The 18,026-nt window shown below is 45.6% G+C and overlaps 1 protein-coding gene across 1 annotated transcript; it reads left to right on the forward strand.

The window, feature by feature from the left end:
* The first annotated feature begins 480 nt into the window (after positions 1–480).
* Positions 481–15,641, forward strand: rps5 (ribosomal protein S5). Its single transcript, XM_048520364.2, has 6 exons — positions 481–612; positions 3,008–3,113; positions 8,255–8,464; positions 11,670–11,798; positions 12,833–12,931; positions 15,522–15,641. Exons 2-6 carry the CDS (start codon positions 3,009–3,011, stop codon positions 15,588–15,590), a joined length of 612 nt encoding a protein of 203 aa, XP_048376321.1. The 5' UTR covers positions 481–612; position 3,008; the 3' UTR covers positions 15,591–15,641.
* The last annotated feature ends 2,385 nt before the right edge of the window (positions 15,642–18,026 follow it).

The raw sequence follows: 18,026 nt of genomic DNA on the forward strand, positions 1-18,026 counted from the left end.
TCATAGCAGGGTCTGCACTCTGCCCTCAGCACCCTGGTAATATACAGCCTCTGTCACTGGCCTGAAGTGGTGGATCTCCCTTCCAAATGGCAGTGAGGGGCAGCCTCCAAGGACTGCAGGGGTTCAAGAGGATAGATCACCACCACTACCTTCTCAAGTCAACGGCAATATATGACAGTGACAACCCCATCTCGTGAATGAATTCTAAAAAACGAGGTAAAGATCAATCGTTTTTTTGGACGAGGCTATTTCTAGTCGCCCACCACCTCATGGCCAGTTCCCAACCTACCCACTTCCAGGAGAGCGCCGCGCTGATTCCCATTTGCCCCGAATAAAGATGGCGGCAGGCTCCAATGCGCACACTCCATCCCCGCGCGAAGGCGATATGGAGCCCTGTAAGTGGGTGACCATATGATAGATGGCCGAGCTGAAGCCATTTACAGAACGGCGCATGCTCGCGATCTTTTCTTTGCCAAGCTCTCTGAATGGTCCCGGAGACGTGCTCCGCGGAGCCGGCGTTAGCGTGGACGGGGGGGGTGGGACGGCCCCTGCTTTATGATCTCGGTCGAACCCGTAGACGGTCTTTTCGGCGGCGGATCGTGAGCGGAGCAGGTGGGGTAACGGAGTGCGGCGAAAGGCCTGGATCTGGGGCTAGGCCGTGGCCCCGGGGGTACGAGGGAGAGGATCGGGCCTGGGCCCTCGTACCCGACAGGACAGTGTCCCAGGGACAGGGAGAAATTGAGGGTCCCGGCAGGGCCTGGGCCGCGCTGCCCGTGAAAAGTGTGTCCACAGCCTTCGAGCTAGGCCCTTAGCCTCGGAGTCCATTGGACGATCAAAGGGACTGGGGTTTGTTGGGGCTGGGGGCTTGTGTGTTCGCCACGTGCATCGGGGCTCGCTTTCTTCCTGCTCAGAAACTGAACCCTGATTATTCCAGGATCACCGTGACAGGCGAAGGCCCCCAACCCCTTCCTCTCTGACATTCCCCCCCCCCAACCCCTTCCTCTCTGACATTTCCCCCCCCCCAACCCCTTCCTCTCTGACATTTCCCCCCCCCAACCCCTTCCTCTCTGACATCCCCCCCCCAACCCCTTCCTCTCTGACATCCCCCCCCCAACCCCTTCCTCTCTGACATTCCCCCCCCCAACCCCTTCCTCTCTGACATTTCCCCCCCCCAACCCCTTCCTCTCTGACATTTCCCCCCCCAACCCCTTCCTCTCTGACATTTCCCCCCCCCCAACCCCTTCCTCTCTGACATTTCCCCCCCCCAACCCCTTCCTCTCTGACATTTCCCCCCCCCAACCCCTTCCTCTCTGACATTTCCCCCCCCAAACCCCTTCCTCTCTGACATTCCCCCCCCAACCCCTTCCTCTCTGACATTCCCCCCCCCAACCCCTTCCTCTCTGACATTCCCCCCCCAACCCCTTCCTCTCTGACATTCTCCCCCCCACCCCTTCCTCTCTGACATTCCCCCCCCAACCCCTTCCTCTCTGACATTTCCCCCCCCAACCCCTTCCTCTCTGACATTTCCCCCCCCAAACCCCTTCCTCTCTGACATTCCCCCCCCAAACCCCTTCCTCTCTGACATTTCCCCCCCCCAACCCCTTCCTCTCTGATATCCCCCCCCCAACCCCTTCCTCTCTGATATCCCCCCCCAACCCCTTCCTCTCTGATATTCTTCCCTCACTCCTCTTCTTCCCCCCTCACCCCCAAAATCCCAGTCTCCACCTTCTTCTTCAGCCCTCTCCATGGCTTGCTCTGAGCCACTTTCCCTCCACCCTCCTCAACAACCAGCTACAAGTGACAAGTGCTCAGGGCTGCCTTCTTCTAGAAAACGTAGATAATCCCATCAACTAATGCACACCACTTGTGTTGCAGAGATTGCTGACCAACCTTGGATTTGCTGGACCCTTATTTTTAAGCCCTTGTTCCAAGCCCTGCATTGTTTGGCATTCAGGAGCTGTATGTGTTACTCCAGTGCGCTCAAAATGTCATTTGGACACGCAAGCATCGTACTCTGCTTCCACTGGACACTGCCACTAACCCCCAGTTCAGTCTGTGCTCCCCATGCCCCTTAAATTTTTTGTCTGGTGAGGGTAGACCGCTCTTGAATCATAGATCATGGAATCCCTACAGTGTGGAAACAGGCCCTTCAGCCCAACAAGTCAGCATCGACCCTCAGATCATCCCACCCAGTGCCATACCCCTATAACCCACCTAATCCACAGATCCCTGAACACGGGGCAATTTAGCATGGCCAATCCACCTAACCTGCACATCTTTGGACTGCTTGTCTTGCACACCTAAGGTTTTCTCTGCTACAGCGCTGAACTTGTTCTTGTTCACTTCTATGCACCTTGATACCTTCTCAACGTTTCCTCTCTGAGACTTATCTCCTGTTCCCACCAAAACAGCCCTGACAGTCTTTTCACCCTCGCCCGTGTGTTATCTGATATCAGAAGGAACGTCCTTTTGTGTTGTCCCTCTTCCCTTTAAATCTGGCATCGTCAGTCCTCCCATCAAAAATTGAATTTATCAGATTGCTCGTATGACCTCCAGGATTGGATGAGTTGGTAGTTCCTTCAGTCAAATATTGGGTAGGCTGATACCATTGTTTTCAGTCCCTCCTTCAAGCTCTCCCCTCTTCCTGAGAGCAGTCATTGCTGTTGTGTTAATAGTGCTGTATAAATTGTAATTTAACTGGCAGATCAAAGCCCTTATGGGCTTAGGTTATCTGTGAGAGGGGAGGGGTGGGGAGTTTGGACAAATGGTTCTCTCTGAATCCTCTTTGTACCTGCACACAAGTACAAACAAATGAGATGAAGCATTTCTGGGAGTGGGACTGCAGAGAGATCGCTTGGAGAAACTAATAGTGAGAGTGATGGATGTGAAAGGCACAGGCTGCAGCAAAATAGACGAGAGAATTTACTCTGCTGCGTGGGGTTCACCTGTTTCGCTATCTCTCAACTTGAATTAGGCTGATGTACTTTTTTGATCTGTCTTCCTGCAGAATGACTGAGTGGGAAGGTGTGCCCGCAGTCGCGGAGACCCCTGAGATCAAGCTGTTTGGCAAATGGAGCACAGATGACGTCCAGATCAATGACATTTCCCTGCAGGTATGTGGGACTATACCTTATCCCTACTTCTTTATTGAGCGGGTTTGCCCATGTTTTTAGATCCCTACAGTGTGGAAACAGGCCCTTCGGCCCAACAAGTCCACACCGCCCTTTGAAGCATCCCATCCAGACCCATTCCCCTATAACCCACACACCCCTGAACACTACGGGCAATTCAGCACGGCCAATCCACCTAGCCTGCACATCTTTGGACTGTGGGAGGAAACCGGAGCGAACCCACGCAAACACGGGGAGAACGTGCAAACTCCACACGGGCAGTTTCCCGAACCCAGGTCCCTGGTGCTGTGAGGCTGCAGTGCTAACCACTGAGCCACTGTGCCGCCCTAATTTTTGTGTGGTGTTGTCACAGCTATAATGTTGGAAACAAGGCGGGCAGTTTGGGCACAGTGATACTGTGTTTATGTGCAGGCAGTAGCTATTATCCGGGATGGTGGGGTAAAAATCGTTTTTCTTCCTCCAAGTATCACCATAGGGGCTTTTATACCAGCTTGAGATTGCAGGCGATACCTTGGCTTGCTTACTGGTCTGGGAGATGCTGGCGGCAGCAGTTTAGATGGTCGTGATCAGTCTATGGATTGAGACTTGAATACACAGCCTTCTGACTCAGAAGTGAGGATGCTCCCAAATTAGCTACGTTAGTGCAGACCTGTACTTTAGCTAATATTGTCCCTCACCAAACCTGTGGCAGCCGATTTTGGTTTCAGGGGTTTCTGACTCAGTGCCTGGATGCAGCACCTCCACCCAGCACCTGGCTGAGCAATGATTTCTTGCCATGTTATGAGTGCTGCCAGGCACTACTTGAATTAGGTCTGATGAGGGGTCTAGGCCCGAAACGTCGGCTTTTGTGCTCCTAAGATGCTGCTTGGCCTGCTGTGTTCGTCCTGCTCCACACTTTATCATTTGACCTCTTGAGCCTGTTTTGCTATATATGATAATCTGATCTTTTTTTCCCCCGAATTCCATCTTCCCAAGTGCCCCAAATCTTCTCCTGGACCAGAATCTGATTAACCTCCACTGCATTTCGAGGCAGACTGTTCTAAAGTCACAAAATCCTCAGAAAAAAATTCCCTCATCTCTCCTGAAGTTACAGACCCTAATTTTAATATGGCCTCGCCTATGCTGAACGTAACCGAAGCATTACATTCTGACTTTGTGTCCAATTGTAAAAAGGATAGCATCCCATTTGCCGCCTTGATTCTGTGCTGTACTCCCATAAGAAGTTTCTAATTTGTGCACTTGAACACTTAAATTCCTCTGTACCTGGGATTTCGGCAGTCATTCTCTTTGCTTCTTTGTTCTTTCTGGCACGTGAATCATCTCAAATTTTTCTGCCTTATGCTCCCATCTGCCAGCTTTCTTTTCGATTCAGTCAACCTATCGATATCCATCTGCATCTTCATTATGTCATCTTCACAACATCATTTCCTACCTAGGAGCAAATTACTGCAGATGCTGAAATTTGTCTTGCTGTGATCTCTAGCATTTGAGATAATAGGAACTGCAGATGCTGGAGAATCCGAGATAACAAGGTGTGGAGCTGGATGAACACAACAAGCTGAGCAGGAAGGCTGGGGTTTCGGGCCTACACCCTTCTTCAGATAAATGATGAAGGGTCAAGGCCCGAAACATCAGCTTTCCTGCTCCTGAGATGCTGCTTGGCCTGCTGTGTTCATCCAGCCTCACATTTTATTATCTTGGAATCTCCAGCATCTGCAGTTCCCATTATCTCTAACTCCAGCACTTGTTGTTTTTCAGTACATTCCTATCTCTTTGGTGCTGTCTGTCAGTTTAACTCCCATGCTCTTGGTGTCTCATGGAGGTCGTTGCAAAGTTTTTAAAAGCTGAAGCCCCATTATAGACCCCTTTTTAGACTCTCACTTGTTTCCTGCCAGTCAAACAGAAGCCTACTCTGCTTTCTGGCAGCCAGTTAATCTTTTGGCCCTGTTAATATGTCACTACCTGTGCTTTCATTTTCTGCAAAATCTTTGTGGCATCTTTATCAAATGCTATGTGGAAGTTCAAATATATTACATGAACGTCGCAGCATGTTATATTTCAAATAACTCTGATAAATTGGTTAAACATGGTATGTCATTGATGAGAGCATGCTGACTCTCCCCGATAACCTTGTTTTTAATGCAACGATCTCTTTAATGTTCAATTCTAACATCTTCCACATTTCAAGCTAGCTGGTCTGCATTTGCCTGCTTTCTGCCTCCATCCCTTCTTGAAAGGTGACTTGTATTTGCTATTTTTCATTCGGATAGAACGTTTGCTGAAACTAGGGATTTTTGAAAACGCAGCTATTACCTCATTAGTGACCTTGTTTAGACCCTAGGGTAAAATCTATCTGGACCAGAGATTCGTCAACCCTCAGTGTGCTTAATACCATTTTCCTTTAGCCAAGTTGCACTCTCTAGTCTTACCGACTTACACCTAGTGCAGACACAGCTTTTGTGTTTTCTGTACTTATACAGAAGCAAAATGTTTGTCCGTTTTGTGTGCCATCATTCCTTTGTTATCTAAATTCTCCATCCTCGCTCTCTAGAGGAACAATACTTAGTACCTTTTCTCCTTTTTAAATACCCTTTAGAAAATCTTGCTATCCAATTTTGCAGTCCTAGCTGATTATTTAATTCTGTTAGTTTCATCTAATTTTACCTCTGAATTAACTTTCACGTCATTACTTGCTGTTTTTCATATTCTGACAAATCATCTGACCTGCCTGTCATCTTGATGATTTCCTTAACCTCTTTAATTAACACAAATGGTGGGTGTCATACCATAGGACGTTTTTTGAGAGTAGGACTATATATATTTGTGTATTCTGGATGTTCTGAAATGTCCCCTTAAATGTCTTCCGCTGTGTCTCCATTGACCCACACCCAAACTCGCCAGTAATAGACAGTCACCTGTTTGCTGCCTATGAGTGCCTGTACTGAAAAGTATAAGCTGTTCTGTGTTTACCTGTACAATAGGCTTCTGGATGTTAGGACGTTTCGTGTATCTTTCTGGCTGTTTGTGTGCTAAGCGTATCTGCTGCCCATTGAGGTCCCAGTGCATTACAATAGTAAATGCTGACCCTGAGTGGCAGCACCTGGAACCCTAGTTATTGGGACATTTTCAAATGAACAGAATCTGCATCTAGAGGTACTGGAACTTCCAGCTCTACCAGTTGGTAGACCATGTTGGATAAAGCATTTGGACTTTTTACAATGATCTACTTTTATTTTTCAATCTGTGCTCGCTTTTCCTAGCAGTTGGAAGACCTGCAACTTCAGGCCAGTGATGTTTTAACCTTGGTGGAGGGGAGACTTCCAGAAACATTAGTTGGGGACAAAATGAATAGTTTCTTGAACAAATGTGACTAAATTAAGCAAAGTTGCCATAGAGGTTTTTATTTTGAAGAGATAAGAGGGTGATGAGGCCAGTGCTGTTCGTATAGCACACGTGGGATTCCGAATGAAAGGGGCAGTAGCGGTGAGAATATGAAATTGGCTAAGTGACAAGGAACAGGGTAATGATTAGTGGGAGATAGTAGGAACTGCCGATGCTGGAGGATCTGTGATGACCAGGTGTAGAGCTGGATGAACACAGCAGGCCAGGCAGCAACAGAGGAGCAGGAAAGCTGATGTTTCGAGCCTAGTGGGTCTGTTTCAGTTTGGATGAATGTTTATAGTTTGGTTACCTAGTGTTGTGTTTTGGCCTTCATGACATTACTGATGAGCTAGATTGAGAACCTCGAGGCATAATTTCAAAGCAATGTATGTGCATAAGTCATTGAAGTCAGATAGGGCAAGTTGAGAGAATGTCTAAATATACAGCATCCTGTGTTTATTAGTAGGGTATAGAGTATAAACTTAGGTAAAACAATGACTGGATCTTGAGTGCATTGTTGTATCCAGTTCTGGGTGCCACACTTGATAAATGATGTGAAGACATTAGAGAGTGCAAAAAAAAATAGGAGCAGTTCCTGGTATGAGGAGGGTCAGTTATTCAGGTTGGAGAAGTAAGGACTATTAGAGGTCTCGGCAGAGTGAATGGGGAAAGATTCACATTGTCAGAAATATTGAGTGTACCAATTTAAGCTAATTGGCAAAAGAAACAATAAGAATTTCTTTCTAATCATACCAGGAGTGATTGAAATTTAGAATGCACAAATGTCAAGGTATTTCAGAGGAGGTTGCAGCTCCTTGTTGTTTTCAGAAAAAGAGAAACGTATGGGGTTGTGAGATGAGGCCGAAGGAATAAACAGTATTATGTTCTCATTTGCAGAGCATGTTTTGATGTTTTTGTTGTAGCAACAGAATCTTACTTCCCTTTGGAAAAAATTTGCCAGGTATGGATTGCTGTTGGATAATGGTGGATCTCTGGGTAGGCCCTGACTTCTGTCAAATTCCACTGAGTCATTCACAAACCCTAAATGGAGATGCGATTTCTGTCACAGCCTGTCCTCTTTTGCTATTTACTTTTGTCAGTAGCCACTGGTTCTCCTTTGCATCTTGCAGATCAATAACTGCCTCTAGTTGGTGCCCTCTGTTTAGGAATGTTCTGCTAATAATTCACTGCATTGTGTTAATACTTCCATGTTTGTGTTGGTGTTAATGCCTCTGGACGTGTTGACTGGGTGAGGTAATTGGTGACCCACTGTGGGACTACTTTCCACTTGTGAAGAGGCTGTTTGGCTGATCATGTCTGACCTGGCTCTTTGGTGAAGCTGCCCTTTTAAGTCTTGCTCTTTCCTCACCACTGGGCATAACTTTATTTGGTTCAGCTATTGAAAATGACTATAGAATCTGCTTCCATTGGCATTGTTTACCAGCAGCTCGCTTGAGAGACTTGTATTTGTTGGAGGAACACAGCAGACCAGGCAGCATCAGCAGAACAGGAAAGCTGATATATCGGGTCAGGACCCTTTGTTTTTGAAGAAGGGCCCCAAACCGAAACATCCGCTTTCCTGCTCCTCTGATGCTGCCCGGCCCCTGCTGTGTTCCTCCAGCTCCACACTGTTATCTCTGACTCCGGCATTGGCGGTTCCTACTGCTATTCATATTTGTTAGTTGTCTTCAGTTGAGTGCGGTGCCTTGCTGAACCCCCTCTCTTTCTCACTCTTCCCTCAGGATTACATAGCTGTCAAGGAGAAATATGCCAAGTACCTTCCTCACAGCTCTGGGCGCTATGCTGCAAAACGTTTCCGTAAGGCTCAATGCCCCATTGTGGAACGTCTCACCAACTCCATGATGATGCATGGGCGGAACAATGGCAAGAAGCTTATGACCGTACGGATTGTGAAGCACGCCTTTGAGATCATCCATCTACTGACTGGTGAGGTGAGTGACGCCCCCTAGTACAATTAGGAAGGAAATGCCAGTAAGTCTGGCAGCATCTGTGGAAAGAGAGGGAGGGGGGATCCAGTATGACGACTCTTCAAAACTGAAAGCAGCTGGAAGATGGTTTTTAATGCTGTGCATAGGGGGGAGGAGCAGCATGTGAATCAGGTTGGAACGATACCCACAGCAAAAGACAGAGAAAATGTTGGTAAAGGGGGGATAGCTATGGAAATTGGGCATAAATGTTCACTGTAAAATGAGAAAATGGGTCTGTTCTGCTCAGAGCAAAGTCATCACGATGTCGGGGATGTGAGAAAAATCGAATGCAGAGGTTGTGCTCTGATTAATGTTAACAGTGAGTCTTAGAGACCGAAAAGTGCATAATTGGAACCCGAGGGGTTGTCCCTTGATCTTGCATTGTGCTTCGTTGGAAATTTTAGCAAGAAAGCAAGGTGATTTATAGAAATAACAAGCACTTGCACAGTTGAGGTCAGGCCTACGGACAGAGCGGAGGTGTTCCAAGAAGTGATCACCCAGTCTGAGTTTAGAATCAGTGAATCCCTGCAGTTTGGAAGCGAGTCATTCAGTCCATCGAGTCCACAACGACCCTCCAAAAAGCATCCTAACCAGACCCACCTCCCCCACCCTATCCCTGTAAACCTGCATTTCCTGTCACTAATCCACCTAAACTACACATCCCTGGGCATTATGGGCAATTTAATATGGTCAGTCCACCTAATGTGTGCATCTATGGGGCGAAGCTGATGCAGACACAGGGTGAAAGTGCAAATTCCATAGAGAAAGTCACCTCAGAGTGGAATCGAATCTGGGTCCCTAACACTGTGAGGCAGCAGTGGTATCGCCTGATCAACTGTGCTGGTGGGTTTGGTATCACAAATATAAAGGAGACCATATTGTGAGCAATGAATACGGGAGACTAGATTGAAAGAAGTACCAATAAAATGCTGCTTCACTTCACATTTGGGATCTTGGACAGTGAGGAATGAGAAGATGAATAGGCAAGAATTAACCTGCGATTGAGTTGGGGCAGGGGGTAAGCTCCTTGCAAAATGAGGAAAATGATGACAAGTCAGGTACGCTGGTGAAAGATACCATCATAAAAACGTCTCTTACGGAGAAACTGATGGATTAGAAGTGGACCGTGTAGATAATTGTGGGAGTTGGTGGGTTTATATTGGATGTTGGCAGACAGCCTGTTACCAGAAATGAGAAAAGTCTTCAAAGAAGGAAAAGGAAGAGTTGGACCAGTTGGAGGTGAGAAACGGGTGGAAGTTGGAAGCAAAACTTTGAATTTGTAGTAGCGCTGATGTTGTCATTGAATCAAAGGCTCAAGCAGGACTGGAACAGAAAATAGTCCTGTTAAATTCCCTGTAAAGAGATGGACCCTTGCGGGGTACATGTAGCTGCACCTTTGACATGTAAGAGAAAGCCATTTGAGTTAATGGTGTTGTTGCTCCCGTGCGAATGGGAATGGCTAAGCGTAGGAGGGTGTTGGCGGTGGATTGGTGCTATTGAGGCTTGCTTGTTTATTTTTGCTTTCGGTCAACAGCACACTTGCTTCACTGCTGCATATGCTTTCTGTTCCTTTCCTTGCCCAATCTCCATTCCTTTGGTGTTGAGAGAGTAAATTTTCTGTCATGGAGCCATAAAATCATACAGCATGGAAATACACCCTTGGGGCCCAACTCGACAATGACGACCAGGTTTCCTGAACAAAATTAGTCCCATTTACCTGCATTTTGGTCCATATCCTGCTAAACATTTCCTAGCCATCTACCTGTTCGAATGTCTTTTAAATATTGTAATTGTACTGTTTCCACCACTTGCTGTGGCACCTTGTTCCATATACTGCATGAAAATGTTGCTCCTTGGGTCCCTTTTTAAAATTTTTCCCCTCTCACCTTAAATCTGTATGCCCTCTAGTTTTGGATTCCCCTGCCCTGGGGAAAGACCTTGGTTGTTCACCTTATTTAGGCCCCTCATAATGTTATAAACCTCTAAGGTCACCCCTCAGCCTCCCCTGCTCCAGGAGAAAAATGTCCCAGACTCTTCTTACAACCTCCAGTCTCTGATGTTCGTGTAAATTGTTTTTGCATCCTTCCTAGAGTAGGGTGACTAGAATTTTACGTGGTATACCAAATGTAGCTTTTCCAATGTCTTCTACAGCTGTAACATGATGTCCCAATTCCAGTACCCAATACTGTATTCAGACTGTCCTGACTTCCATCCTTCGACAGACCTTCCTTTTACCCTTGTCCCACTCATGCTTTGCTTTGTCCCCTGTGGTTCTAACTTGTTCTTAGTATTGATGAGCAGTCATGCAGACCTGAAACATTAATCCTGCTTGTCTGTCCACAAATGGTGCCTGATCTACTGATTTACCAGTTTAACCATTGAAATATGTTGTAATTGTCATGATGCTGTTTGGGAGGTTACTGTGTATAATAGGTTGACGCTTTTTCTAAAATGTAATTGCAGAGGTCTCTTAAATTCTCAACTGAATTCACAATTTACCAGCCCTCCAAATATTAAGAGACCGCCCCAGACAAAAGCTTGTTTTTTTTCTTCTTTAAAATCCCTACTGTCGGCTCATTCCTTAGCATTTTGGCGGCACAGTAGCTCAGTGGTTAGCACTGCAGCCTCACAGCGCCAGGGTCCCGGGTTCGATTCCAGCCTCTGGTGACTGTCTGTGTGGAGTTTGCACATTCTCCCCATGTCTGCGTGAGTTCCCTCCGGGTGCTCCGGTTTCATCCTGCAGTCCAAAGATGTGCAGGCTAGGTGGATTGGCTATGCTAAATTGCCCGTGGTGTTCAGACCAGGGGGATGGGTCTGGATGGGATGCTTCAAGGGGCAGTTTGGACTTGTTGGGCCGAAGGGCCTGTTTCCGCACTGTAGGGAATCTAATCAAATCATTCTCTCTGTCGTGAAACTGATCAGGGTCTAGCAGGTAAACAAGATGGCCCTTGGGCATGAGCAGTACCAACCAGTTCACATCTGTCCCCAGGGATCCTGGGTGACAGTGGACTGCTGCTTGGCTATGCTCGGGCTTAATCCTGGGTTGTTTCAACTTGCTTCTGGTGTGGCATGAAGCTCAGTCTGCTCTGAACAATGTTTTTGGCCTGAGGCTGGGTGTTATTTGGTTAACCTTTTCGGACTCTGTTAACCATGTCTTTGTGCTTCTCAGAACCCGCTGCAGGTACTGGTGAATGCCATCATCAACAGTGGACCCCGTGAAGACTCCACCCGTATTGGCCGAGCCGGCACTGTCAGAAGGCAGGCTGTTGATGTGTCCCCACTGCGGCGTGTTAACCAGGTATAGGCATTGGAGGGGGTTCGTTTTTAAAGTGCTGTTTGCATTTTTGTTCATGTGAATTTGGGGCATACACTTTGTCCTGGGACATCCCCATTTTGTACTGTGTGTTTCTCATCCAGACAAAATTGAGTTGCGGTTTGAGTCCTGACAGATGTGCTTTTTGCGCCTTCTATTGACCACTCACTGTACTTCTGTATTTGGGGAAAGTATTTTCGTGGCCCATAGAGGGAGCTCGTTGCCTATATCCACTCATCAGTAAGACAGGTAGCTGTTCATTTGATGTAGGAAGTTTGATATTTAATGTCTCTTTTTTTAATCCACTTGCATGTCTGCACAGAGCCATAATCTTTCAGAATCAAGCATTTTTATTAATCACTAGGAATGTGGATGAACTTACTCAGTTGTTTGAATCTATTCTTTCAATCAGGTAGACCAGGGCTGATTGGTATCATCAAACTGTCATTTGCCCACCTTGTTTCTGTTTCCATCAGTATCCTAGCCCATCAAATATTTGTCTGAAATTTACCTGGCAGAGGATTTGACAATGTGGTCTGACACTTCTCTGTTGCACTGAGAGAGAGCTGCGTTGTTAGAGGTTCTGTCTTTCGGGATGGGCCTGTTGGACTGAAACCTCCAGCTGCCTGTTTGTGGTCATGATGAAAGATTTCTCAATGCTTTTAGATCTAGTTTGTGGCAGTTTCCTTTGTCTCTTGGCTGAGCACTGACTGACGTCGCCATCCCAGATCAATCAGTCATTGCACTTGCTTGGTGGGACCTTGTCATGTTAAAATTGGGCTCAAAGTGCTTTGAGGCCACCTGTAGATTTGAAAAGCGATATATAAATGCAGTTCTGTTTTCTGATGTGCCCTGGAACTGAGAAATCTAGTGTAAGTGTGAGTTTGTTCTGATTAACTTCGCTGTCTGCTGGATTAAAGTAGGAACTAGCTGCTTGAGATGATTGCGCCTCTAAAATGGGACTGAGATGCTCTCAACTGAGTGTCTAACTTTTTTATTTTTGTTCTTTTTGTGTGCAGGCTATCTGGTTGCTATGTACTGGGGCCAGGGAGGCTGCATTCAGGAACATTAAAACCATTGCAGAGTGCCTCGCTGATGAACTCATAAATGCTGCTAAGGTAAGTTGTGGTCACAAAGAGACTTCCTGTTTATTTTAAAGAACAAGGCCCTTTTTTGTAGTGGAATGCTTGAAGCATGGGGTGGATCGCCTTCTGCATTGCAGGAATGGAGAAGGATCTTTTGTAAACAAAGGAGAGCCTGCATCTGAAAGGGTTTTTTGGCCCGATAAAAGGCCTGAACTAAATAACCAAGTTTTGCTTAGCCTCTCAAAGGACTTGCTGTGTCATTCTGAATTTCTATTTGTATAAAACCAGCTTTTGTGTTTAGTGGAGCTGCATTTGTCAGTTATGTAAATTGAAAACCATTGAATGACTGGTTGTGCATCACTGGGAAGGCAACTTTGCTATAATTAGTATTAAGAAAAGAGACAGGTTGCTGAATGTCTTTTTTTCTCGTTTATGGGTTTTAAAAATAAAAGAGAGGCTTGATAATAGTGTTTTACTTTTAAATTCATTCACAGGATCTGGTTGCCACTGGCCAGACCAGCATTTATTACCCCATCCTTAATTGCATTAAAGGTAAATCTCATTACTTTGGGTCTGGAGTCACATGTAGACCAAGTAAGGATGGCAGGTTTCCTTCCCTAAAGGATACTAATGAACCAGATGGGTCTTTCTTAACAATTGTCAGTGGTTTCATTGTCATTATTAGATTTCTAATTCCAGATATTTATTGAAGTCAAATTCCATCATCTGCCGTTGCAGGATTTGAACATTATCAGGGTCTCTGGATTAATAGTGATTAATAACACTAGGCCATCACCTCCCCAATCCGGGAATTTTAATCCAGGTGATTGTGATTTCTAACACAGTTTGTTTGAATGACAATTGGAAAGTTTACTGATTATTGAAACTTTTCATGGCTTGGGCAAAGCTGTCTGGAGTGAGTCTAACTAGATAGCTGTTGTCAAGATTTTTTCAGTGGATTGAATGCCCTCAATGCTGTAACTAAGAAAGGTGGCGGTAAACTGAAAAACACTGTGGATGCTGTGAATCAGGAACAAAAGCAGAAGTCGCTGGAAAAGCTCAGCAGGTCTGGAAGCATCTGTGAAGGAAAAAAATCAGAGTTAACATTTTGGGTCCTGTGACCCTTCCTCAGAAGGTGGTGGTAAACTCAGTCTATTCTGCTTTTTGAGTAGTTTTTGGTTCCCTTATTTAAGGGAAGACATACTGGCAATGTCTGGAGAGGGTTCACTGGTATTGATTCCAGACATGGTGAAATTTTAAGGAGACTTGAGAAGATTGGCCCTGTAGTAATTGGAGATTAGCAGAATGGGGGATTTGAAACACACAAGATTCTTCAGGAACTTGACAGGGTAAGTGCAGAGAGGTTTCTTCCTCTTGTGGGAGAGTCTAGGACCAGGAGATACAAACTCAGAATAAGGTTTAAGGTAAGTGAAGGAGAATTCCTCTGAGGGTAGTGAATCTGTGGGACTTTGTTACCATAGAGGGCTATTGAGGCATCATGTTAAATAGCTTCAAGGCTGAAATGCACAGGTTATGGGGGAAAAAGGCAGGGAAGTAGAGTTGAGGATTATCGTGATGGCATTGAATGGTGAAGCAGACTCAGTGGGTTGAATGGCCTGCTCCTACTTCTTATGGGGCTGTGTTCTGGGATAGACTGAATTCTGATTTTAAACTTCCTTCTGTTTTGTCTTAAGATAGTATTTCTGCTGGCTTTAATGTATAGACTGGGTTGTCATCTCACAATCTAGGCAACCCACCCAATACTCAACGCACCCTCTGAATAACTAGCATATGGGAAAGCAGCAGGTGCCACAATAGGGATGTTTGTTTAAATGGTTGTCAAAAGCCCTGAGGCATTTGTTGAAAGGGCAGTGAGTTTATTGAATGTTCTGGCTAACATTCCTCTTGCCAAACACCATTTTTAAACGATAACCTGAATGTGTCATGTATTTTGATACTTATCAAACTTACCATGTATTTACTGAACTGGTTGGCTGCCCCTCCTAGTTTATCACTTTCATCGAGTTTTGGAGCCAGTTACTGGAGTGGCTTTCCTAGTTTCACACTTGCCCATGATGGACTTGTCAGCTCTGAAATAATTCCCCTCGTGAGGTTTCATCCCATTTGATCCCTTGCATGTTGGAGAGAGCCTGTGTGAGAGTGTAAAGAAGCTGAATAGAAGATCCTATCTCCTCCAGAAAGGTGCCTGATCTGGATTGTTTGGGAGCAAGTGTGAACTATGTCAGAAAGCTGTGCCCATTTTTCTGAAATTCTGATGCTGTGGCAATGTCTTTATGTAAATAATCCTGGCATTTCTATATTCGAGTTTTTGGATATTCAGCAAGGTCAACTTCAGGGAATGCGTTTAGGGATTTAGAGCTTTCTTGGGGAAAAAAAACATGGCTCAGGAGGTGTATCCAGTCTGTGCCAGCAGCGAGATAACAAAGTGTAGAACTGGATGAACACAGCAGGCCAAGCAGCATCCTGCCACTGTGCTGCTTGTCCTGCTGTGTTCACCCAGCTCTACACCTTGTTATCTCAGATTCTCTAGTATCTGCAGTTCCTACTAGCTCTGTGCCAGCAATGCTGTGGTTATTAATGATTATTTTTTTGTTGTTTGCAGGGCTCATCCAACTCTTATGCCATTAAGAAGAAGGATGAGCTGGAGCGTGTGGCCAAGTCTAACCGTTAATTTTGTAATGTCTGCCATCTACATTCTCTAATAAAGCTATTCAAAAGATAACCTTGACTCCCATGTACTTCATAAGACAACAGTTCAGAACATTGACAAGGGATGGAGGGGAAATGGATGGCCCGTGTTCTGGCTGCAGTACTGTCACTTTGGTTGCATATCAGTAGTGGCTTCGTTCTCACCTTGTGAGATTCCAAGTTCAAGTCTTAATCTAGAACTTGAGCAGAAAGATCTAGACTGATGCTCCTCTTCAGGGAAAGGGCTGCCCTTTGGGTAAAGGCTTGTTAGATGTACATGAAAGCCACCATGGCACCATATTTCAGAGAAGACTGGGGGAGTTATCCTTGGTTTTCTGGTCAATGCACGTCGCAAAAGCAGTTTATCTGACCACTTGTTGTATTCTGGTTATGGACAGTTCTGCTTTGCTTACTGTAAGCAAAAGAAGCAGTGATGACACAAGGAAAAGCATTTTTTTCTTGTCCAGCAGGTGGTTACAGTTGGGAATGCGATACCAAGTGTGGGTGGAGGCAGATTCAATTTTGAAAAGTCAAGTTGCTCTTACAGAGAACCAGTACGTGTAGAATGGCTGCTTCCTGTGCTGTAATGTCTCAGTTATTTGATAATGCAAAATGTGCTGTACATTCTATTGCACATTGCAAAAAGTTACAGGGAGACTAGGGGGGAAACCTTTAAGCTGTAAATGTTTAGGATCTGTAATGCTTTACCTGAGTGTGTGGTGTCAGTCGATGATCGCTTTGTTAGCGAAATGAGGGCATCTATCAAGTACTGCATCTTGTTTTTATCTTTCCCTTTTTTTATAGTTTACTAGTATTTGTATGCATCACATACTCCAAACCATCAAAAACAATCAGCAGGAAGGTTGATAATAACCAATTGGTTGAGCCAATCTACAGGCAACACTAAAAGTGAGATTTGTCTATTCTAGATGTTTGCAGCGACCTGCCTGATTTTTATCTGGGGTTGGGATGGGGGGAGCGGTGTGCTTTGTTTGAGGAACAGTAGGGCGGCATGGCGGCTGGCACTACTGCCTTGCAACACCAGGGACCTGGGTTTGATTCCACCCTCAGGCAATTGTCTATGGGGATTGCTCATCCTCCATGCGTCTGCATGGGCTTCCTCTGGGTGCTCTGGTTTCTCCCACAATCCAAAGATGTGTAGATTAAGTGAATTGGCCATCCTAAACTGCCTGTAGTGTTCAGGAATGTGTAGGATAGGTAGATTGGCCATGAGAAATGCAGGGATATGGTAGGGGGTCTGGGTCTGGATGAGATGCTGTTTGGAGGGTTGGTTTGCATTGGGTGGGTCAAATGACCTGTTGCACACTGTATGGATTCTATGATAAATAAACAACTGGGCCAGCACCTGCAGTGTCTCTTGGTTGTAGCCTCCAGCGTTTTGGTGGAAGGCTCGGAAGAGGTGTAAGTGTGGAAAAGGGATGTACTGTCATTTGTAATAACCCACTACATGGGTCAGCACCATAAACTATTCTTTGTCAGATACAACAGCAGGTCAATGATGTGGTCCTCTTGATCTCTGTGGGCTTTTAACTCTGGCCAAAATCTTTGCTAGTATGGAATGCTAACTTAAATCTGATGCAATTAATCTGCTGATGCTATGATTGGCATAAATTTTCTTTGCTGTATGTGGCCTGCTTATTGTGTTGTGCATTTCACTTTAAGATTGCTGTGTAGCTGCAGGTTCTGGTTATTGAAGGGACAATTGTCTCTGCTGTTAGTATTGGCTAGTTCTGATGGGTGGAGTGCGTTTAAATATCTGTTGACTTACATCATATGGTCACAACAAGGACCTGCCCAGGAGAAATCCTGCCAGTTCTCCCTTTTTTATTATGTATGTTCACATGATATTTAATGATACGAGAATTTTTTTTTAAATGAGTTGTGATTAACCTGAAAAAGTGGTGAATGCTTTCTAGTAACTACGAGATGGGAGTGGAATAAATTCGCATGACTGTGGGGAAGAGAGCAAAAGAGGTTAATTCAATAACTTGAGAGCCTTGGCCTAAGTCAGAACAGTCTCTGTGCCATATAATAGAGCTGGCTCACTTGTTGACTGCCAAGATATCTGGGGTTTAATGCTGTTTTTTGCAGTAGTGTTGCGAGTCAGAATTAAAATATGATTGCACAGATCTTTGTCGGGTGGGTCATTGGTCAGCACTGCAGTCTCACAGCACCAGGGACCTGGGTTTGATTCCACCTTCAAGCAACTGTCTGTGTGGAGTTTGCATGTTCTCCCTGTGTCTGCAGAGGTTTCCTCAGGTGCTCCAGTTTCCTCCCACAATCCAAAGATGCCCAGGCTAGGTAGATTGACGATGTTAATTTGCCCATGGTGTTCAGGGATGTGTGGATTAGGGGGATGGGTGTGGGTGGGATGCTCATTGATTGGTGTGGACTTGTT

Source organism: Stegostoma tigrinum, chromosome 34 (assembly GCF_030684315.1).
Source record: "Stegostoma tigrinum isolate sSteTig4 chromosome 34, sSteTig4.hap1, whole genome shotgun sequence".
In the NCBI taxonomy this organism is placed as follows: domain Eukaryota; kingdom Metazoa; phylum Chordata; class Chondrichthyes; order Orectolobiformes; family Stegostomatidae; genus Stegostoma; species Stegostoma tigrinum.